The sequence below is a fragment of the Podarcis raffonei genome, chromosome 2 (genome assembly GCF_027172205.1).
Source record: "Podarcis raffonei isolate rPodRaf1 chromosome 2, rPodRaf1.pri, whole genome shotgun sequence".
Taxonomy (NCBI): Eukaryota; Metazoa; Chordata; class Lepidosauria; order Squamata; family Lacertidae; genus Podarcis; species Podarcis raffonei.
In genome coordinates this window covers 27,358,831-27,382,947 of record NC_070603.1, presented here as the reverse complement: position 1 = coordinate 27,382,947, position 24,117 = coordinate 27,358,831, and the positions used below count along the sequence as shown (strand labels likewise).

General features: G+C 42.6%; 1 protein-coding gene across 4 annotated transcripts in view; it reads left to right on the top strand.

The window, feature by feature from the left end:
* SLC39A11 (solute carrier family 39 member 11) overlaps nucleotides 1-24,117 on the top strand; it is a 264,458-nt gene that overhangs the window by 129,590 nt on the left and 110,751 nt on the right. For all 4 annotated transcript variants that reach the window (XM_053375424.1, XM_053375423.1, XM_053375421.1 and 1 more), the window contains one exon: nucleotides 22,618-22,788. In XM_053375424.1, the coding sequence (XP_053231399.1) occupies nucleotides 22,618-22,788 (171 nt within the window). The remainder of the gene's footprint in view (nucleotides 1-22,617; nucleotides 22,789-24,117) is intronic.

Genomic DNA, 24,117 nt, shown 5'->3' with positions numbered 1-24,117 from the left:
ACTGGGGCGACTGAAAATGTCAGGCAATTTTTAAAAAAAATCCTTCTCAAAAATGTAAAGCTACACACTTTTTCCTGTCCCCCACACAAAGACTTGCAGAGGCATTTTTGTCAATCTTCTGTTTTCTGGCCAATCAGCTCTTTGCCCCACTTGGCCAATCCTAATCCAAAAGGTTAACTGTGGCAAAAAAAAAAATTCTTTAAAAATTAAAAGGCAATATTCAAATAGGACCCAAAAATATAGTTGTTTTTCTCCACCAGATTGTTGGCATGAAGTAGAAGCACATTTTGGAGTGTTACTATTCATCTGGGGGTTTCCAGTTAGTTTCTGGGTTGTTGTTTTTTTAATTAAAGATTTTCTTGTTTTACAGAAGTATGTGTAATCCCTCTCGTATTTTTTCCATGTCACATTTTTACAAATCCCTTTCATTTGTTGAGACATTAGGGGGAGAAAAAAAGGGGTGGGGGGAAGATGGATGAGGGTGGGGTCGGGTGGCGATGTTTCTATTATGCTTAATGTATGTAGGGTTTGGTGTCAGCGTTACTTGTGCTGTTCACTTGTGTTCCTTTGGTGGTGAGAGAGGTTGTGGTTGTTTGTTTGTGATTGGCTGCGGTGATCTTTGTTTTCGTGTGTGAGTAGGGTGTGTGTGTGTTTTGGATCAGGTTTTCCAGTTAGTTTCTTTCTGCGTTTCCTCCTCAAGTGTTGGGAAGGTCAATCAATATAAGCTTTTTAAAAAAACCAAACATACAAAAAACGTATGGCAATGAGGTCGCTCCCATGTATCTCTAAGCAGAAAAACCAAACTCCTACTCTTTCCTGTTGTTATAAAGCCTGTCCAGCATAGCCACTGTGGCAAATATGGAAGGAGTCCAGATGGCTTCAAAAACAGCCCTATCAGAATCATACACTGGTTCTGAGCATTGTCAGAGCTGTTTCCCTGAAGGCTAGAGTAGCAATAGTAAGTGTTTCCTACTTTGCTTTCTTTACATTCACTCATTAAAAGCTGCAGCAGCAGCTGACTGTAGCAGAGCAAGCAAGGTACATCTGGGCCATGTGCAGTTCCAGAGTATTTTCAGGAAAAGTATGTGGATCTGCTTCCATCAATCCCTTCCACTAGCAGGGTATATATCAAGAATGTTCTGGAATGGACAAAAAAGCAGTTACTCTTACAGTGGTACCGCTGGTTACGTACTTAATTCATTCTGGAGGTCCGTTCTTAACCTGAAACTATTCTTAACCTGAGGTACCACTTTAGCTAATGGGGTCTCCTGACCCCTAATGTAAACAGTACATGCATTCAAAAACTTACATATGTTATGGTTTTATTTCTAAATAAGAGGTATGGAATCAATCTTGTCTGAAAATAATTTTAGAACTTTTTACATGGAAGCTCTTTCCCTGTCTGTAGATGTGCAGAGAAGAATTGTTTGTATCTTTTTTAGCGAAGAAACAATGACACTCTGCATGTGTATAATGACACACTTCCCTGAATAAGTGTTGTACCATTCCCAGTCCTATTGTGATTTAAGTTTGACTAAACTGCAGGAGGCAGCGGAGTGCCTGGCGTGCTCTGGTCCATGGGGTCACGAAGAGTCGGAAACGACTAAACAGCAACAACATCGTGATTTAAACAGCGAGGTTAAAAATTTCAGCCTATACCAAGTCAAATACTTAACATTTGCCACTAGTTGTTTCTGCGGAGCTTGTTCACTGCTTTCAGATCTAATTGGGAAGAATAAGCTTTCTGGAGTCACCAGAGGATTCCATGGTATAATCATATCTGACCTATCTAACTGGTGCCTTTGACACGACAGTCAGTAACAGGAATACTATTAGGGGAAAACCAGGATCTTGTTGGTCTGGAAAGAGAGGAATGTACTGCATGTGGAAGAATCTCAGTCTCGTCATTAATTTCTCTGTCTCTGTCTTCAGCCCGAGAGCAGCCAGGCTTGGTTTTCCATTTCAAGTGTGATAATATGAAAGCTCATTAAGAACATTTGTCTCTCCCACTCCCCCCCCCCAGTTCTCGATCTTCAGTGTGCATCTGTCTGGTAGCTGCTGGATAAGGAAATGCATTACAATGTCAATACCCTTTTGCAGGCATAATTTTGAAAGAACAAGATGGAATGGAAAGAAACCATTCTCTCTTTTTTTCTTTTCATCTTTCTTCCAAAAGCAATAAAAGAGTCATGCGGCACATAAAGACTTGACAAATTGATTGCGGCATAGCCTTACATGGACTACTAGTTCATTACCCCAAAATACCCCACAAGGATGGACTAAAAGTCACCAGGAATATCATACCTGATGAAGCTATAGCACACCTGGTTACGGAACTCTGCTACTTTGTAAAAAAGGTACAGGTAAAGGACCCCTGGCCGATTAAGTCCAGTCAAAGGCGACTATAGGGTTGCAGCACTCCTCTTGCTTTCAGGCTGAGGGAGCCGGTATTTGTCCGCAGACAGCTTTTCCGGGTCATGTGGCCAGCATGACTAAACTGCTTCTGGCGCAACGAAACACCGTGACAGAAGCCAGAGCGCATGGAAACTCAGTTTACCTTCCTTCCACAGCAGTACCTATTCATCTCTTTGCACTGGCGTGCTTTCGAACTGCTAGGTTGGCAGGAGCTGGGACTGAGCAACGGGAGCTCACTCCATCGCAGGGATTCGAACCGCCGACCTTCTGATTGGCAAGCCCAAGAGGCTTAATGGTTTAGACCACAGCACAACCCGTGTTCCTGCTATTTTGTAGTTACACATAGTGACTTCAGCTTAGGGAGAACTTGTATCTTCAGATCAGTGGCAAAGCCGTGAGCACTCACATGTCTCTACAGTAGGACAACATTTTCATATTTGACTTGGAATGATGCTTTCTTAGCACCCCCCCAAAGCCTCTCCTCAGGTGGACCTGAGATACGTTGCTGATATCTTCATTATATGGATTCATTGACAACAAGCATTGTACAGTTCTGCTAGGACTTCAGTAACTTTCACACCGCTATCAACCAGAGCCTGGATTGGTTCATGTCCAAAAATTCACTTTCTGGACACTACTGTGTGACTACATAATGAGCACAAGCACCAGGGCTTTTCTTTCTAGAAATAGAGGTGGTGGAACTTGCTGAGCTTCTTTTATGGGAACACCCACCCAAACTTTGTGTGTGTGTGTGTGTGTGTGGGGATTAGCAGCCAAAGTTCTGCGACACTGACAACCCTCCGTCGCAATGATTTTCAGCCAATTATGGAGAATGACACATGCTTCTCAAGGGCCTTCAATGGTAGGTCTGTGCTTGCTAACAGAAAGTCCTTGAACCATGGAACAGCTACTCACAAGCAACAGCAGACCACGTAACCAGGATACAGAACTTGTGGCAGATGCAGGTACCACTGTCTCCAAATCTTTCTGCATCCAAACAAACCCCTGTGTTGCAAAGAGAACGTCAACAATGTCTAGCCAACACGATGACCATATACATACGTAATAGACAATCTTTATAGACAAACTTTGTATGATGGAAGACAAGCTTTGTGTATTTAACAATGATGTCCAACACTGAACATATCAATGCAGTGACTACATTATTACTGTTCCACAGCATTTGATATTTTCATTTATATACAGTGGTACCTCGGGTTAGGAACTTAATTTGTTCTGGAGGTCTGTTCTTAACCTGAAACTATTCTTAACCTGAAGCACCACTTTAGCTAATGGGGCCTCCTGCTGCTGCTGCATGATTTCTGTTCTCATCCTGAAGCAAAGTTCTTAACCCGAGGTAATATTTCTGGGTTAGCGGAGTCTGTAACCTGAAGCGTATGTAACCCGAGGTACCATTCAAAATAAGATGGGTTTATGAAGCATTCTATATCCACCCACCACGCTGATGAAGAATTCTACGAAACAATAGTCAATATCTGGAATTACTGTTCAGTGTTGGACATCATTGTTGAATACACAAAGCTTCACAGCTTGTCTTCCATCGTGCAAAGTTTGGTACCTTGCTTCATTTAAAGATTTTCAGAGACTTTGAGACTAAAGATTTCATTTTGAACTTTTTATGATTTGAAGGAATTCTAAAAAGATTGTCTATTACGTATATATATGTCCAAATTTTGGGGGGCAGCACCATTATGGGGTGCTTTATGTCATCCATGACGTTAAGAGTTCATTCACTTGTTCATCTTTGGGTGTACTATATGCCATCAACTGCTGGCAATGTCCGTTTGCAATCTGCAGGTCATTCTCTATGCGAAAGAATAAATGGACACAAACCTGACATTGGAAATGGGAATACAGTGGTACCTCGGGTTACATATGCTTCAGGTTACAGACTCCGCTAACCCAGAAATAGTACCTCGGGTTAAGAACTTTGCTTCAGGATGAGAACAGAAATTGTGCAGCGGCGGCACAGCAGCAGCGGGAGGCCCCATTAGCTAAAGTGGTGCTTCAGGTTAAGAACAGTTTCAGGTTAAGAACGGACCTCCGGAACGAATTAAGTTCTTAACCCGAGGTACCACTGTGTAGAAAAACCAGTGGGGGGACCTTTTCAGTCTTCTAGACTAGAGCACGCTCTTAAGGAATTTACAGAGGCCATCCTTGAAGAGAATCTCAAATGGCGACAGCAAAGTGAAACCACTGAAGTTAAAATGCACCCAGAAGTTAAATGCCATCACTTGTGCATTAAATCAGCACAATGGATTTTTATCACATCGCTTGTGTTAATTGGCTTACCGATCCCCAAATATATGTCTTATCAGCTACAGTTTTTCTTGTGAATGGCCATTGTTAATAAGGTAAATGTCATTGGCTTTGTTTCCGCATTTCCTTTCCTTCTGATCTTTTACAGTTCCTTTTTACAATACATATCTGCTACACACATCTGCCCTAGTGAACTGCAGTCAATACAACCTTATGCAATAATAAATTTTGGTTTTAGTGCCGCAATACCCTTCATTGTTTTTGCTGAAAGGGATGGTTGAGGCTACCCCTCTAGAACATTTTTCTTCCTATTTATAGTCCTACTTGTCCTACCTCCAAGAACCAAAAAAGAGCAGCAAAGCTTTCTGTGCCAGTGTCTTCAACCAGGACACTGTGATGCTCCTTGAAAGTTTGGAGGTTGGACTATTGTTTTAAGAGGCCAGAAGTCAGATTCTGGAAATGCAACCAAACGAGGGAGAATTCAGAAAGCCAATGCCAAGCCAAGGGTCCAACCCAGCATAGCAGCCCCCCAAATTTGTGATGAACGTGGGGCAAGCAGGAACACATAGCATGAACACCTGCAGCAATTGACTTCCAGCAGTCCCTCCTATTTCCTCATGTACTGGAGACTTCAACCCAGTTTAAGAAGGTACAGGTAGGCCTGGTTGCCATGTTACCCTTCTCAACACAGACCTGTAAATAGGGATGGGAGCAATAGACTCTCTCATGGTAAAGACTTCCAAGTGTCATTCCATTACTGTTCTTTCTGGTCAGAAACACATATTTAAGTCAGAGGGGAAGCAAAAGGTACAGACATTCCAACAGCAATCTATCTAATGGTTGATGCACATTTCAATTTTTGAGCTGGAAGGCAGCTCTGCTGCAGGAAGGCATGAGGCGGGGGCACTGTGTCTATTGATTGCTCCACGGGCAGCTTCTGAGCAAAATGATGCTGAGATCACTGCCAGTACTTGGAAATTTCATTAAGAAATGATCCAAAATAAAAAGACCATTTCATAACAGCTATTGGTTTTTTGGGGGTTTTTTTAGTTGCCTGCAGCTTGAGCCATTCTTCTTCTTCCAGACTTGATTGTGTGTGAAGGTTGTGAAAAATTCAGCAAGTTGCAAAGCAATGTCTAAACTTCTGTTCATATGCAAACGATAAGAACTTCACTATAAAGGTGGCCTTGTTGTTGTTATAATTATTATTATTATTACTTGTATTGTTCTTAATGGCTATGACATTTCTGAGTTTTTATTCTATTTCTGAAAAATACTGTTTTCCCCTTTCTTAGCTGAAGGAAAAAAATTATGTGTCTGCTTTTTTATCAGGATCTCCTGATTTTGATAGAAAATCAGTGAAGTCAACCCAAAGCTTCTCTTTTTTATTTGCTTCCTAAGTAATCTTACTGCAGTACTTTCTTCATTCCAACAATAACTGGCTGCCATCTCTTCCCATGCTGGATTCTTCAGCAGCCCACCTCATCTCTGTCACCTGGCCCCACTCTTCTCCTGCCTCTGAATCTGAACTGCTCTCTGCCCCAGTCTCTTCCTGCTCACTAAACCCTGTTGCCTCTTCAGTTTCTGACATCTCTTCCTCCCAGTCTGTTCCCTATTCTCTCTCTGACCATGCATTATTTTCTCACTACCAACCCCCTGGCTCTGAGCCTTCTTCCCCTATTCCCCTAGGGCTTCCCTTGGGGGTCCCCCAGCTGGTGCCGCCCACCATTCCTCGGCATTCAGCAAGTCCAGGAAAAAAGAACCCCGCTGGATCAGGCCCCATATCTAGTACAGTGGTTCTTATAGTTCGAATGTCAAAACTGGGCAAGGAAGTAGTCACTTGAAGAAGAGAACGAAAGAAATGAAAGATTCATAGCTAACATTTACACAGGCATTGGCTCTTAGGTTTTGTTGGCATGTAAGAGTTCAATCACTATTTGAAAGAGTCATGTCTCCCTTCTTTTCCATAGAAATCTATGGTGTTTAAAAAAGAGAAGGCAAGTTAGTTTAGTTTTGCCACCGATTTTAGCAGATTCCCTTGAGATAAATTTGCAGCTGATCAAATATTTATTAGACCGCTGGTGTGTCCACTTTCAGCAATATCAAACAAGCTGTTTTTACACTTCCCCTTTAATATAGCACTTTTCTTTAAACTGTACCCATGCAATTGGGCAGAGTTGCCATCTTAGCGGGTGGGATGCTAATGGGCAGCAGGTGGGCTGATCCAGGCAGCCATCTTCATTAGCAGGGTTTGTAAAACCAATTTTTGACCGAAACTGTGCATGGGCAGAGTGGTGCCAAATTGCAGTGCTAATTGTTTCCATAATGAGATCAGAGAGAGCTTTTATCTAAGATGTGTGAGATGCTAGTAATGTATTAGCAAGAGTGGATCTTCAGCATGGCTCTTCACATACACGCAGTGCAAGGAATGTTCATTTTGCCCTGTTTTAAAGACGTTGCAGGGACACAACCTATTTTCTCACTTTGTTTTTGAGAAACTCAATATTTTTGTTGTATCTGGCTAAATCCAAAGGGTGCCCCACCTTTTTTTGCTCCAATTGGCTCCAGGGGGCTGCATGCCAAAGTGGGTGGGGCCAACATTTTTTTAACAAACATAATGAATTTTTAATGTTGTGTTTTGCAAACTTTTAATAGCATTTTTAATGGACTGAATGGATTACAAACATTAATGATTACTGAAAAACCAATTGACATTTGTTCAGTTCAATTCTTAATTGATAATTAATACGCTGCACAGCAAAGGAAAATGGGAGCTTTTTTCCTAATGCAAATTGCATTTTGAGGAGGAGCTGATTTTCATCATAATCACGTGACGGAAAGACTTAAACATCCCCTCCCTGTGCAACTTGATCCCAATGAAAATCACCCCCTCCAATAAACCATGCACAATTTAAGCAACGTCTCGTTTGGCCATAATGATAATAATGATGATGATAATAATAGTAGATTTTATTTATACCTCGCCCTTCCCAACCAGAGCCGGGCTCAGGGCGGCTAACACCAGTAAAATTACAATAAAAACACCATATAAAAAAACCCCAATTTAAAATACAGGTTAAAATGCAATTTAAAATGCAGCCTCGTTTTAAAATAGCCCATAGATCAAAACCGTAAGGGGAGGGAAACATAAGGGTCAGACTGAGTCCAAACCAAAGGCCAGACGGAACAGCTCTGTCTTGCAGGCCCTGCGGAAAGATGTCAAGTCCCGCATGGCCCTAGGCTCTTGTGGCAGAGCGTTCCACCAAGTCGGGGCCAGTACTGAAAAGGCCCTGGCCCTAGTTGAGACCAATCTAACCACCTTGTGACTTGGGACCTCCAAAGTGTTGTTGTTTGTGGACCTTAAGGTCCTCCGCGGGGCATACCAGGAGAATGTGCATCATTGTTTTATCAAAGCCATATATGTGAAAAGACATACTTTGTGTTTAAAAAAATGAAGGTGAGAGCATCGGGTTCTTCTAACTGCAGAACTATTAGGCTGCTTAGTAATCAAATCTTAAAAACAGTCTGGACAGAATGTGTTTTTAGGATTCACGCCTAAATTCTGAGTGCCAGCTGCACTTACCTGAAATGGTGTTGAGAGCAGTTTTAGAAATCCTTGTCAAGCATTTTTCACTGGAGGATTGTCTTCGTAAACCCTGTTCATAAGCCCTATTCATGCCTTCACTTGCGTGTAGGGCACTCATGTAGCAAGAGGAGGAGGACTGCACTTCGTGTGAGCAATGCTTTTGCAGAGGTTGTGCATGTGAGTTGCATGCCTTGGCTGTATGGGTGTCTAGCTTGCATGGGCTCCCTCTGTGCAAGCAATTGCTTTGTGTGAAGGGTTCCTTTCTCAGACCTCTGCACCGAACCCATGGACGTCAGGGTAGTGCAGTAGGGTGCAATGTCAAGGACCCAGCCGAATGCGTGGCCCAGCTCCAAATGCTTGCATTTGATTAAACACTGTGCTATCCAGTTCAAAAGTGGAAGTGAGACATCTCGATTGAAGGGGAGAAGGAATTGACAGCTCTCAGATCTTTCAAAACACCATATGCATTTTAATTTTAAGAACCTGCTAGCCTAAGTATAGTTATTGCAAACATCCTTTTAATTATGAACTTCCCTTCTTTAATTTCTGGCTTGGATTTGTAATTTTTAAAAAGAAAACATCCCCACCCCTCAGAGTTGCACCTGTTGATTCCTGCACAAGTCTTTTTTTTTTACGGTAAAGGCCATCAGATATGCCTGTCAGAGTGCCAGTGAATTAAGTTGTTATTTTATTGGATATTGCACAGAATTGTGAGATGAGAGGGAGCTTGGATCTTTTCTTTCTTTCAGTAACGTGGGCAGGCATTCACCCAGCCAACTGGCAGCGTTCAGCTCTTTCCAGATGGCTGCCATATTTAAGAGGACAGAATCCTTACAATTTTTCCCCTAGTCTTTTAAACATGCAATACAAGTGCCTGTTGCCTTAGCATGAGGGTAAAGTTAATCAGAATATCACATATAGGCCTTGCCTTACCAGCTGAATTTTAGGCAGCTTGCTCGCCGTGTAGACAGCTGGCGGGTCATGGTGTCTCATGGAAAATTGGGCAGGAAGTGAGAGCATGAAAAGAGTCTTTGAAATAATCAGAGGTTAAACACTGTCACAGTTGGATGCTTGGAATACTCCTAGAGGTAATGGAACTTGCCAGTTCATTTACCCCCTCAAAGTTGGGATCAGACAGAAGAAAGTAGTCTGGTATGGCAGCACCTTGCTATATTGTTTTAGAAACCTGCCAAAAACTCATTTATTTCAGCAAGCCTATCCAGTCATATAATTTAGCTACCTAGATTTATTTTAACTGTTTCATTGGTTTTATGATAATTATTTTGTGCCTATATTTTTAATAGTTTTGTGAACTTCACCTCCGTTTAATCTACAATGTTATTTGTGTGTTTTTTTAATAAAAAATCATTTTTATTTGTACACTTACCTCTTTAATTAAGCAGATTATAAATAAATAAATTTGTCTCACTAAGGCTGAACTCCTTAGGTACACTTATTTGGGAGTGAAACTTGTTGAACACAGTGGGAGTTACTTCTGAGTAACAATGCCTAGGATTGCTCTGTGAGTGTAAGGGGAGGAATTGAGTGTTGTCCTAAGATGACGGTTCCACGAGGGCAGTAGCAGACTTTGGACTCTCAGATTTCAGCAGCACCCTGTTCCATGCTAAAATTGGGTGCCCCCTGCCTCTCATGCCCCGTTCTAAAGCATTTATTTTTTTTTGCACCTCTTGCAACATAGCACCCAGCAGACTCTTGTTAAGTTCTTACAGAGCCCACTGCTAAGCACTTTGGCATTGGTACTGTGGAGTTGCTCAGGATATCTGTCGCTAATGTTCTTTAACACCTATATGAAGCTGTTCGGAGCTTGTATTGACTTCTCTTTTCATCTCCTAATTCAGTTGCTGCGAGACCTCTTTAAGTGCACATATGTATATGTGTGTAAAGGTAAAGGTAAAGGGACCCCTGGCCATTAGGTTCGGTTGTGGCCGACTCTGGGGTTGCGGCGCTCATCTCGCTTTATTGGCCGAGGGAGCCGGCGTACAGTGTACAGGTCATGTGGCCAGCATGACTAAGCCGCTTTTGGCGAACCAGAGCAGCACACGGAAATGCCGTTTACCTTTCCGTCGGAGTGGTACCTATTTATCTACTTGCACTTTGATGTGCTTTTGAACTGCTAGGTTGGCAGGAGCTGGGACCGAGCAACAGGAACTCACCCCGACGCGGGGATTCGAACCGCCGACCTTCTGATCAGCAAGTCCTAGGCTCTGTGGTTTAACCCACAGCGCCACCCGCGTCCCATATATATGTGTATAGCATGAGGGAAATGTGACAGAACTGTTAAGAAATTACCTTGCTTCAAAGCAGAACAAATAAAGCTTACGGATGCTTAGTTGAGATTCCTTCATTGCAGGAGGTTGAACTAGGTGAATCTTAGGGTCCCTTCCAACTCTACAATTCTATGATTCTGTGGCTTTGAATGGCCGACAGCCATTGTTATTTAAGATGTGCCAGCCTTTGGTTTGGATAGCTGTGTTGAGTGATGATAACTCAAGAGGAGATGGAAGTATGTGCTTTTGCTAATATTAGAAAATGGTGTATCTTTTCTCAATCTCCCAAGTGTTAACATGCAGTGCTAGCATTTCTGGAAACAATGAGGAATATGCAAGGAGGTAGGGGGTAGCAATATGAGATTTCCAGCCCTCCTGTGGGGAAGAAACGACAGGTCCTTTCCAAAACAAAGGATGGGCTACAGAGCTTAAATACAGTCTGTCTGTTTGTTTTATGCTGGAAGTTATGCTGGCAATTTTCAACTCTTCCCTTCCCACTCCCCCATATAACTCCCTTCCAGCTTTCACATTGCAATGTGTGAATATTTCAGAAATACAGGATATGTTTGTTGGAAGCAGTTGCACTTCCAGTGTTGCAACAATTGTTTTTAATTTTACAAAGTTGCTTTTCTAGATCGATGCTTCAGTTTCCTCGGATTCTAAATAATTAAAAACTATTTCTGTTTATTAACTTGAAAGAGGCATACAAGTCTTTCTCTGTTCCTTTTTCCTAAGTTCTCTCTTAGCATTATGTAGAGACAAACTATTCTTGGGTATAGAAAGGTAGCCGTGTTGGTCTGCCATAGTCAAAACAAAAAAATTTTTTCCTTCCAGTAGCACCTTAAAGACCAACTAAGTTAGTTCTTGGTATGAGCTTTCGTGTGCATGCACACTTCTTCAGATACACTATTCTTGGGTATTTTAGTCCTGGACCTTGTGTTCAGGGGTGTCTTCCGGGATGTAACAAAACTGTCTTTACACCTGCTTCCTTTCTCTTCCCACCTTTAAAGCAGTGTGCTGATTAGAACTAAGTGGCAACAAGAAACTATTTCTTAGACTTTGGCACTGGAAGGAGGTTTTCAATTTCTACCTCATTTCTTAGCAGCAGGATGTTTGAGCACTTTGAGAGATGACATAACAGATTCCATCTGTATTTTATAAATCTTGGTTCCAAGAAGAAACAGGGATCCCACTCTGTAGGAAGGATATTCTATATATTTCTTTGTGCTAGAGCCAGATATTGAACACACGTGTGTGCATATGTCTCCTTTTTCTGTAAAGTACATAGTAGTCCTTGGAGGTGCTAAATATGTATACAAGCAGCTAATTTTAGCCTACTTGGGAAGAAACAGCTGCAATTGCCTGGTGTGATGTTATATTCAGAAATCCCATTTCTTCTCCCTACAGAGAAGAAGAGGCCCTTTGGCATGATAAGCATTTGCTGATTGAATGGGTGACCCCCCCATTTTTTCCCTACTGGCGTAAGCACTTAGTTATCAAGGAACACATTAAGCAGAATCTTCTTCAAAATATTTCTCAATCTCTTTCTTGTGCTGATTGATGGAGGAGGAAGAGGCAAGATAGTATTGACACAGTGTCAAGTATTGTCACTGATTAGGGTACTTACTGCAGAGAACCATACTGGTGACGTACAGATGCATTTTTTACTTGTGTGCAATTTTAATACAACAAAACCAAAACACCAAACCGGCTTGCAAATATAAAGGACAATTTTACTTAGTTCAGCAAATTAAAGTGCAACGTCCATATCAAAGCCTGGAGATACTTACAGACATACAGTCAACTAGTGGCACAACTCTGCCAATAATGTATATAGTAATAGTGTTATAGTACAGTTGAAACAAGCAAATCATTCTGATACTGGTAAGAAGTGACCTTTCTTGACCAAAGTTTCCTGCCTGATGGGTTTGGATATAATCTGTGTTGTTTATCTTCATATATTTAATGTGTATGTGTTTGTAAACTCAAAAATGCATGGGTTTTTTTTGGGGTGGGGGCTCTTTGCTTCCCAATAGCCCTACCCTCTTCTGCAGAAACTTTTATTTTACTGCTTTGCGAGTCTTTGACATTTTATTCCTTTAAAAAATTCAGTAGTGACTATAATTAAACTAGGTACCACCTGTACGCTTCCATTTCTTATTATGATGAAGTGCCATTGGCCATAACAAAGCTACAACATACATATCCATGAAAAAAAAAAGGTCATATTAAAATAAAAGTAATGGCTTCAGTAAATGCACATTCCGATCCCTGATTCAGATCGGCACCAGAACAGAGCATACAAATTCAGTGACATAGGTAACGATACCTTATAATATGAATATAAAACAAAGATCTGGTCACTGTGCTGCTAATTTCCAAATAATATCATCCACTTTTTACATCACAACATTATATAATTATTGGTTTTCTGCTGATTGGTCCAAATGTTTACTGGGGTGGAGAGATTTGTTCTGCACATTTGCTAAGATAAAACAGATGAATAAATAATGACCTAGTTTACACAACTTGTTAATTCCACATAGAGGGTTTTTTGGGTTTTTAAAGAAAACAGTTGGATATCACTCTATAAATAATAGTCAGAGTATACTCATTGTAATCAGTAAACTTAAGCCATCAATAGGTTAACTCTGATTATGAGAAATGTTGGCTATCACTCAACAGGTTATTTGCCTATTTGGTTATGTAGTAAGATACTATGTTTATATTCTTCTATCCCACTTCCTGGGTACATTTTTGTCTTCCATTTATAGTGGCCCTCCCACCCCGCCACCACAAAATATCATTTCAAAATATGGTGTGCCTTTATTAAACCCCTTTTCTAGTACCCAGAATTCTTCTTCTCTTCACACCCACCCACCACCCTGCCCTGTACTCATTTGGTGTACCTAATATTGATTTCAAAATTTTGTCCCGAAAGGTTTGCAGGCCACGTGCTATCCCAGCTGAATGAAGAGTGCTTGTTTATGTGCAGATAATTTATGGAGCGTAGTGGAGCAGGTGGCTCTTTAACTGTGATATTTCTCTTTGACTGCCAGTGATAATGTTGGCTGTGTTGTGTGAATTGAATGGGAAGGACCCAAGTGGGATGCTTGCTGGTTTTGGGTGCATTATATTTGAGTAGGTGATCTTGGTAGGCAACTGTCCATGTCTGGAGACAATGGAGGAGTGCGCCTTTGGGGATGAAGTCAAACCACTGGAGAGTTACAGTGCCTGCTGTGGCCGTAGAGACTGATACAGGAGAGACATGTTTCACTGGAGCTGGGACAAGTGAAAGTGTCCAGTTGTGCTTTTGCAGATGCACCATGGCGTTTCTTCTCTCTGCGCTCGTCCCATCGGTCATTCCTCCTCTGGTCACTGCTGAAGATGGATAACCTGACTGCATGTTTCCAGGCACTGTGGTCATCTGCTAGGGATTCCCACATGATGCCGGTTGATGCTGCCAGCCTTCATGTCTCATTTGCAGACATCTTTGTCATGCAGAGTTTGTCTGACAATGGTCCTGGTGCCTGAAGCCAGCTTCCCATAGAGCATGTCCTTGGAGATGCATCACATCCTCCCATCCCCTTTTAGGGAAGTGAGCCATTGCTGTAGTTGCGTTGCCGATACGCTTGTCCAGCTGGTCAATTGAGAAGTTGCTGGTTATGGTGAAGCCCAGATAGACAAAATCGTCTACCAACTCTTGGTAGTACTAAACTATAACCGTGAGTTGTCATGCTGGAGGACCTTGGCCACCGGGTACTTGTAATATAAATACAGATTTAGATGACTTCTGTATTCTAGTAAGACACTTTGCTTCTCTAAGGGACAGTTTTATAAACTGTGGCACGGTGAGGTTCATTCCTTCAGTCAGACAGTGCTTTAACCTCTCTGTATGTCAGAGAAAGCAAAATATATAGCTTATTTGGTGGGATGAACTTTTTTCTTGAACCCAGAGAAATGCAGATCAGTAGAGCATCATATTAATCTACCTGGAGGCACACTGAGGAAGCACACAATTTTGCTTTGTTCTTACAGTACTTCTGAAGGATTATAGAATGAAGCTGTGTGTTGAATGGTGCTCATTGAGGAGATGTCAGTGCACCTCTGATGTTGTTTTAGAGATAGCTTTGAATCCCTGCTGACAAATGTTCATGTTTCATCTGCTTTTTGTCGTCTTTTCCTTCTGTCACAAGACACGCCCTGACCCAGCTAAAATGCCCACATTCCTGCCATTCAGATTTGTGACAGATGAATGCAGCCAAGAACACCACATAATCTGTGTCTGTATAAGACCGTAATCTTTTCAGGGAGTTCGCCACTGCTTGTCACCACTTCTTCTTTTAATAAGCAGGCTGTCAATTGACCTGCCGACCAAACCAGGATATTGATTCTCTCTGAGAAGCCTTGAAATTTTTCCTCCCTGCCATTAGAGCAAGGTCCTCATGTTTTGCCTGTCTGTAAATTACTGCTGTGTAGTAAATGAATCAGTCAGGACTTCACAAACAAGGCAGAACTCTCAAATTTGACATTGTCTGTAAACGAAGCTTTCAAATGCTTCCTTGTTAGGCAAGAGAAATAAAGACTACAATAGATCATAAGGGTTTGCTGTGGTGCTTTCACTACTGAATACAAACTGAGTCCTTTCTGGGCAGACGCAGCAGCCAGCATGGTGTTGATGGTTGTCCAGAGGGTGACTTAGCAGTGGTCTTGATCTCACATTTGTATATCACTGAAAGTCAATACGTTATGCATGGAGCTCTATAATTCCCATAGAACAGGGATGGGGAACCTGCAGCCCTTGAGATGTTGCCACACTACAGCTCCCATAGACCCTGCCCACTGGCCATTCTGGCTAGGGCTGGCAGGACTCGTTAGATGAATCCCGCCAGGAATACGTTTTGAGGACCTTTAGTTAGTAGACAAGGTGCTTGATGTTTTAAGTGCTGCATGCTTGGGGCCCAGATCTTTTAGATTGTATGTCTGCCAAGTAAAATTTTACTGTTGCAACTTGCAAAGAGTGTTATCACAGTTCACTCTCATAAAATGAACATCCCAGCACACAGGAAGAGGTACAAATAATCACTACTTGGACTGAAGCTAATATATTTTCCCTCTTAAGAGTTTTGTTTTATCTTAATTACATATTACTGTGACTCAGACTTTTTTACTGGCCCAGGGTGATAGTTTATTTGCCGTATTTTTCGCTCTATAACACGCACCCAACCATAACACGCACGTAGTTTTTAGAGGAGGAAAATCCGTAGGTATGCCACCCGTAGGCATTCCCTCCATAACACGCACAGACATTTCCCCTTACTTTTTAGGAGGAAAAAAGTGAGTGTTACGGTGCAAAAAATACGGTATTTGTTTTTTGTTTGTTTTTCCTTGCTACTTTCAATGTCTCCAACGAAACATGCCTATCAGGGAACTGCCATCAGCTCAGAGGCGAGAGGTGGAAGGGCAGTTGGGTTACAGGGAGCCACCGAAGATCGTAAGAAGCAGCTCATCCTCCGGGAAGGAGGGAAGCCACGCCTCCAGTGGGGAAGGAATGCAGGGCTTGGAAGCTGCAAGGGAGAGCTGCAACACCGAACCTGAGCAAAGCGGGGGGGAGGCAGGTCCCCCTTTGCCCATGCCCTCTCTGCGCAGTAGGCTTACGCGCAGAGAGGGGAGGCGTAGGATGGGGGTCAAAAGACTGCTCTGCTGGGGAAAGTTTAAGGACCGTCCACTCCAAGATTCTGCTAGTGACTGAGCAGACATGGAATTGAGATGATCTGCATTGTGAATGTTTTGCACAGATAATAAAGCTTTGAAAAGACCAGTGGGGGTCTTGCCTATTCGCTCTCAAGCAACCACGCCGGCACATATAACAATGCCTTTTTTCACTGCCAACGCTATACCAATGTACTAGCTTCCTCCCTTATAGTCGCTTTTAACTGTTTGTCCTTGTTTCTATTTTTTCAAGTTATATATGATATAATCACCTTTTAACTATTAGTTTTTATCCCTTACCTGTTTTAAGTCTTATGTGTTCAGTTTATTTGTATGTTGGTCTGTGACTGAAATAAAGCTTGATATTGATACTGATATAAAACACCAACATTTCCATACATCGTGCAACACCCCCACCCCCCAGTAACAGCAACAGGAAGTTGGGGTAGCACACTTAACTATCAGCTCAGTTCATCAAAGACCCGGAACAGGGAGTAAGTCTTTACCGGGCTCTGAAAAAATGTCAGTGAAGGTTCTAGGTGGGCCTCCCTGGAGAAAGAATTCCATAGCTGTGGAGCTGCAAAAGTAAAGGCCCCCATCCCCTGAGCCTCCCTCAGTGGAAGGGATGTGGAGCAGGGCCTCAGATGAAGATCTAATGGTCATGTGATATTTATAAGTGAATGAGTCATCCTAGATCATATGCATTAAAGCATGATTTTACATGTAAAAATTACCAAGGAGCAAAAAGTGATCAAGCATTAGGAATATTACCCAAATAGGTAATAAATTGTGTTCTTTATTATGCAGATTGTTGACCATATTGTGACAGAATTCTCTTGATGCTTCTGTGCTTGATTGCCATCTGTATTAATCTTGGATTTTATCTTGTTGCTGTTTAAATTCTGTTTCGCTCCTGCTTAATTCATGAACCAGCAGTGTGGTTGAACATAAAATATTTTTTGCTTGCTTATTGATTTGGTTGTGGCTGCTGGCTTTTTGCCTTTTTCTGTAATTAATTTGAACACTGTTGTGGCTTATGGATGAAACAAGTAAAGCAAACTGAAGCCATTATGCAGATTATGAATATTTAGCTCGTCAACAAAACAATGTGGACCTTCCTATGTCATGGAGAAATGGTTTCCTGCCTAGCAACTACTAAACCCTTGTGACTTGAAAGTTCTGGGAACTGAGTCTGAATGTCCAAACAGAAGCCAAACAGAAACAATTATTTTCACAATTTGTTCCCCAAGTGGGTATAAATTCTATAGCAGAAAGGGCAGATGGGTTGCATGAACAGACGTTTTAGATTATGCTGCTGCATAATAAAATGGTTCCATTTTGTGGCAAGCAGATACGAGTTACAGCATTCAGTTAGTATGAATACTTTTTCAGAAAAGAAACTAATTTGAAAGCTGAATGCTTGATTTAAATCTACCTTCCTTGGTGATCTAAATGGATAATTTATGCCCATCCGTCCTGATAACAGCTCTTAGGTTGCTGTCATGAGTTGGTGGTGTGTTGGCCAGAAGTTAATGTCATTGTTGTAGAGTTCAGCTCATCTTGCTTCAGGACAAGGGAGCCGGCGTTTGTCCACAGACAGCTTTCTAGGTCATGTGGCCAGCATGACTAAACTGCTTCTGGTGCAAAAGAACACCATGATAGAAGCCAGAGCACACAGAAGCACCATTTACCTTCCTGCCGCAGCAGTACCTATTTATCTACTTGCACTGGTATGCTTCCGAACTCCTAGGTTGGCAGAAGCTGGGACAGACGAATGGGAGCTCACCCCAAGAGGCTCAGTAATTTACTCTCGCTCTGATGGACCAAGATTCGACAAAAGACCCCCATTGCGCTGATGGGACTCCTTTTGCTAGCTTCCACAAGTGTACTAGGTTAGTTGAATAAGGGCCTAAATAAGGACTATGTATTGTGGAGAGGGAGAGCGAGGGAGGGATGGCGAATCTTGGTCCATCAGAGCCTATCTGGCCAAGCTCGGAACTGTCCAATGTACTGTTGGATTTCTGTGGTGCTGGACAGCTCCCTGTGAAGCAGAAGGCTGTTTCCATAGCCCTGGAGTCTATCTGTCTTTAGCACCTTCCATTCCAGGGGTAGCCAATCTGCTGCCCTCCAGATACTGTTGGACTACAACTCCCAGGAACCACAGCCAACATATCTGGGGATCATGGATGATGGGAGTTTGTAGTCCAGCAATATCTGGAGGGTACCACTTTTGGTACCCTGCTCCATGCTATTTGAGAGGATGATAGGCTGTTAGGCTGGTTCTCTACAGATACTTCTGCTTGGCTTTGTTCTTGTGCTGCCTTTCCACATTCCTTGCATCAAGCACACTCTTATTATTCAGTCTCCTGTCTGCAGACGTTTATTCCCACATGTCCTAATGATGCTCTGAATTATTTCCTGGCTGCTGTGAATATATTTGACAACCATGGGCTATGCTTCCTCCTGTGGAGAAAAGATTGAGATATAAAGGGTCACAGTGACAAACAGAATACTTAGACAACTGGAGGTGTGACAGCTCTATTAGGCTGCAGGGAGGCCCTCTCTTGGGATGTAGGGAGTACCTTGCTTTGCGGCAAGCGCATAGGCAGACATACTATGCAGAACATTCTGTCAGTGAAAGGCAGATGTACTTCAACTACTCTGCTTCTGTAGGTGGATGACAAGGGTCATGCTTTGCAGATGGTGTTAATACTGGATGAGAGCACTGAGTATAAGTCTTACAACTGTTCTTGGGAATGCTGTGGTGGTGGCTTACTACAGTGGCACCAAAACATTTCCTTTCATTTAGCATTCACTCCTCTTGATTTTGTGGGACACGGGTGGCGCTGTGGGTTAAACCACAGAGCCTAGGACTTGCCAATCAGAAGGTCGGCTGTTCGAATCCCCGCCAAGGGGTGAGCTCCCGTTGCTCAGTCCCTGCTCCTGCCAACCTAGCAGTTCGAAAGCACATCAAAGTGCAAGTAGATAAATAGGTACCACTCCGGCGGGAAGGTAAACAGCGTTTCCATGCACTGCTCTGGTTCACCAGAAGCGGCTTAGTCATGCTGGCCACATGACCCGGAAGCTGTACGCCAGCTCCCTCAGCCAATAAAGTGAGATGAGCACCACAACCCCAGAGTCGGCCACGAATGGACCTAATGGTCAAGGGTCCCTTTACCTTTACCTCTTGATTTTGTGGGGCTTCTCACATTCTTCATGGGATAGCCTTTGCTACAATATTGGTGTCATGACACAGTCTGGGACATTGCAGCTGTTGAGTAGCTCGCCTCTTCCCCTCAAAAAAGAAGAAGAGAGAAATGTCTGAGACTAGATTACAATAAGTTTATCTTTCCTGGAGAGGGAAATGGATCCCACTTACCACCAAAGTGGCCTGTGATCATGTTCTGGTAAACTCAACCATGAGCATTTTTATTCAGAAGTAAGTCCCACAGAGTTGGATGTGACTGTGTCCTGGCAAACCTCAGTTGCAACTGACTGTGTGCCCTGTTTATTTGGATTTGTAGTTTCTTCTGTGATCACATGAGCTTAGATTCTGCTGCTTCAAATAGGACACCCCCTGCACTCTCCTCTTCAAAGTCTACTCCAGAGGGCTGGGGGACTCACTAGAACAGATTATTTTTTAAAAAATTATTTGGCAGAGGGAGTGGGAGGGAGGAGAGGAAGGAGAAAGTCCTATTACATGAGCAGAACTCTGTAGATTGTTGTATGCGACACCTAGTCATTAATTAATACGGTTGAAAAGTGACACGGTCACAGCTGAAAATCAAGGCGGTCACTATGTATCACCATATGCTTAATTGCCACTTTGCAGCACTGATAGTCTAAAGCAGAACTTTCCAAACTTTTCATGTTGGTGACACTATTTTTAGATGTGCATCATTTTGTGACACAGTAATTCAGTTTTACTAGCAAACCGGGGATTACACTCACCCCTTTACAGCCTGGGAGGAGAGTGGGGAGTGTTTTTGCGACACACCTACACACTGCAGCCGGCCCAACAACATGTTGCGACACACAGTTTGGAAAGCTCTGGTCTAAAGCATGATGGACTAACTTGCACTGAACCCTTCACAAGGCTATATTCCCCTTCACAAGGCCATGTTCCTTTTTTTGCACCGATGAATCCTTTTAAGCTGTTCCCACTTCTCCCTCAAAGCTATCATTCTGAATGGCAGGTTTAAAAGAGACCTTGCCTTTTCTCTATTGGCGTCACGTGCTCGTTTGCAGAAGCATTTTTAATATGCTACACTTTCTTAATGGCCACCAAGTTAAGTGCAACATGACAGTTTAGCATTAAGCTGCATGGGAAGCAATTGACATTAATTCAGAACCTCCTTCAAATGCCTTTTGGCACTTGCTGGTCTGCTAGGAAATTAAGCTGGGTGGGGGAAAAAAAGAGTGTAAAATGCATCTAAAATGTCAAATCTTCATTGCGGTCTGAGCACAGCTGTTGCCTATGTAAAGTTCAGGAACAGCTACCTCCATCATTTTATTTCTCGGCTTTCCCTAACATTTAGTGGGTAAATGGAAAGAATTTCTTTATCGCAATTCAGAATGCTGCATGTTTTGCCCTTTTTATTGTCCTAATTTACATTTACGTTACTTCTGCTGGCTGCTAAATCAGAGGGACCTTTTCAACAAGCGCTGTGCCTGAGAGGAAAAAGTTGGGCAGGAAGAGTCCTAGCAAAATATCAGAAAAATGTTAGCAAACGGTCGTTCCATCCCCTTGTTGCAACAAAGGTTAACTACCTCTCAGTTGCGTTCTCCTCTGTTCCCTTTCCATTATCCCACTTTTAGATTGTAAGGTCCTTGGGGCAGGGCCTGTTTCTTATGGGCATGCTGCAAAATGCCATGCATGCTGATATTTATTCCTATAAAGCGACCCACATCATCCCAAAGTAATGCCTCATTTATCATGTCCCGGATAGGCTTCCATATATGGTTGGTGAATTCCTCTTGCTGGGTTACAGGCCTTCCTTTGGGTAGAATCTATAAGAAAATAAATCTGTGTTAATCTGCAGGCGCGCACACACACACACACACACACACAGTGTATGGGTGAAGATCTGCTTGGGAGATGATTTAAGTTCCATGCACCTTCACCTTCTGTCTTATAATCCATAATAACCCTCCCATTTATCCTGTAGTAGCATTATGCTGGCAGCAGTAGGTCGACCTGAAAGAAGTTGCTGTTCATTTAATAGCTTCATGGCAAAGAACTATTCAGAAGGAGCTGCGTGCTTCATTACAGTATAGTGACAGTTCAGCCCAACCTCTTTGCCTTCCAGCTTTGTTCTACAGCTCATGCTGCTCCCAGAAGCAGGTGAAAAGAATGGATCTCCAGACCCCTGCAGCACAGCGATGGAAGAAGCTGAACCTGCCCAATTTCTCCCTGCTACAAGCTGTATAAATATGTAACGGTTCTTATGCATCAGGAGTTTTCTACCCTACGGTAGAAGGGACACAGTTGTTGTTGTTGTGTGCGTGGAATTTGATTCATTTACATGCTGTGCCACAGACTCTTCTGCGACATCATGCTACTCCCAGTTCCTTAGCCTTTACAATCCTGCTTTACTTCAGTTTGACTACCTACCGTATTTTTCGCTCTATAAGACACACTTTTCCTCTCCTAAAAAGTAAGGAGAAATGTGTGTGCATCTTATGGAGCGAATGCAGGCGGGAGGCTCTGCTCAGTGGTCCCTTTAAAGAGCGTGCGGAGCGTGTGTGCGGCTCTTTAAAGGGAGCGTGGCTCTTGGGGGAGCCTTCATCCCGCTGCCCGGGAGCGGCTGTGTGCAGCTATCTCAAAAGCCAGGACAGCAAGGGGTCCTGGCTTCCGGCTTAGCGTGCGGCTCTTGCGGGAGGTGGGGGAAGGGACAGAGCGCACATCTCTGTCCCTTTCCCCACCTCCCAGAAAAGCTCCCAATAGCTGAGCTCCCTTTAAAGAGCCGCACACATGCTCCTCGCAGCTTGTGAAAGGGAGCACTGAGCAGAGCTGGGATGCATACAGGCTCTGCTCAGCGCTCCCTTTAAAGAATATTTTTTCCTTGCATTCCTCCTTTAAAAACCAGGTGTGTTTTAGGGTCAGGTGCATCTTATGGAGCGAAAAATACGGTAGTTAGATTTTTTGGGGGGTGCTAAGTATGCAGGCTGTGGCCTGTGAGCCCCAGGTTTTATCAACTCAGAACCTGTAACAGCGGCAGATTATTATTATTATTTGTCATTTCCCACTATTGCTTTGTTTTTAAACTTATCTAAGACTGAACCCTAGCCTTTTTCATTCTTAAAAAAGTCACTTTGTTTCTCTTCTTGCTCTAGATAAAGGTGAAAATGGGGAACCTTATCAGAGGAAGAAAGGTGCTGGAGCTCCTCAGCCAGATGTCCCTGCTCCATCCCAAAATCTCAGAGACAGCACTTCAGTGCCAGCAAGCAATAGCTGGAGGCGGATCATGCTGCTCATCTTAGCAATAACAATACACAATATTCCAGGTAAGCACCAAACTCTTTCTTAGTGCCAGTGTCTCACTCTTGAAGACCCTAGTTTTTGAGGAGGTGGAGCTAATCTGAGTTGCTAAATGCAATCCATAGTTTTCAGAGAGACATGCATTCTTTTTATTTCTGTTTCACTGTTTAAACACACTGTTTTGTGTTGTCCTACCAAGAACCGGACAACCTGGAGAAAATGACTTCACAATTTAGGAACCTTCTTTTCACGATTTTCCCTATGCATACCCTCAACTGAAATCACAATCCTTTGAAATAATACAGCTTTTGTTATCTGCTTCGGTGGCATCAGAGTGAAATTTTAAGTGCCTTTTTGGATTTGTTCAACAGTTAGCAAATGTGTGCATCCCCACTTGGAAGCAAACAAACATTGCTACTAAATCTTTGCAATTTAGTATTTCAGCAGGTTTTATGCTTAATATTTCTAATTTTATTTTAAATCCTGTATCTTGAGTATTGAAAAGTTCAAAAGAAAATTATGAAGAGTACACACCCCAAGTGCAATTGTCCCATATTCTTAGTAGTTTTGGGAATTTTTGAAGGAATCAATGCTTTAGGTCTGACTTCATGCAACCCAAGATAATATGGGAATGGGCAACACATCTCTTTTAAGAAGAGCCTATAACACTTTACCTTTTATATTCCATTTGAATAGATGGAGATATTTTAGATGTTAAAGTTTCCCGTCTCCAAAATAACACATGGGAAGCAGTGGGAATTTTCGGATTGGCAGAGTCTAAAGCAGTGTTTGCCAAATTTGGGTCTCCAGCTGTTTTTGGACTACAGTTCCCATCATCCCTGACCACTTGTCCTGCTAGCTAGAGATGATGGGAGTTGTAGTCCAGCTGGAGACCCAAGTTTGGGAAACATTGGTGTAAAGCATTGTGCTGCTGCTGTTCATTGGAGAGAGAGAGAGAGAGAGAGAGAGAGAGAGAGAGAGAAGCTTGAGCTAAGGAATGAAGAACAGGTTGTGCTGAGATGCTCTGTGAATTTTTCATAGCTGCGTTGGAAATATAGAATGGAGCGCTGGAATGGTGAATAAGGATTTTTGGGCTCAGTCAGTTTCCACCTCTTTGCTGAAGTTTTTGGTAATGCACTGAATCCTTTGAGACCAGGTGTTTTTAACGTGGAAATGTCTTAAAGCAGAAGGATGTCGGTGTATGGTGGCTGAAGCTATAATTTATTTATTTTTTAATTTTCAGATCCTGGTAACAACTAACCTACTGATATGCTTGTTAAATTATGTGAGCACAGCATGCCAAAAGAAATATCAGACACAGGTGTTGCATATACTTACCTTTGCATGGATAATAT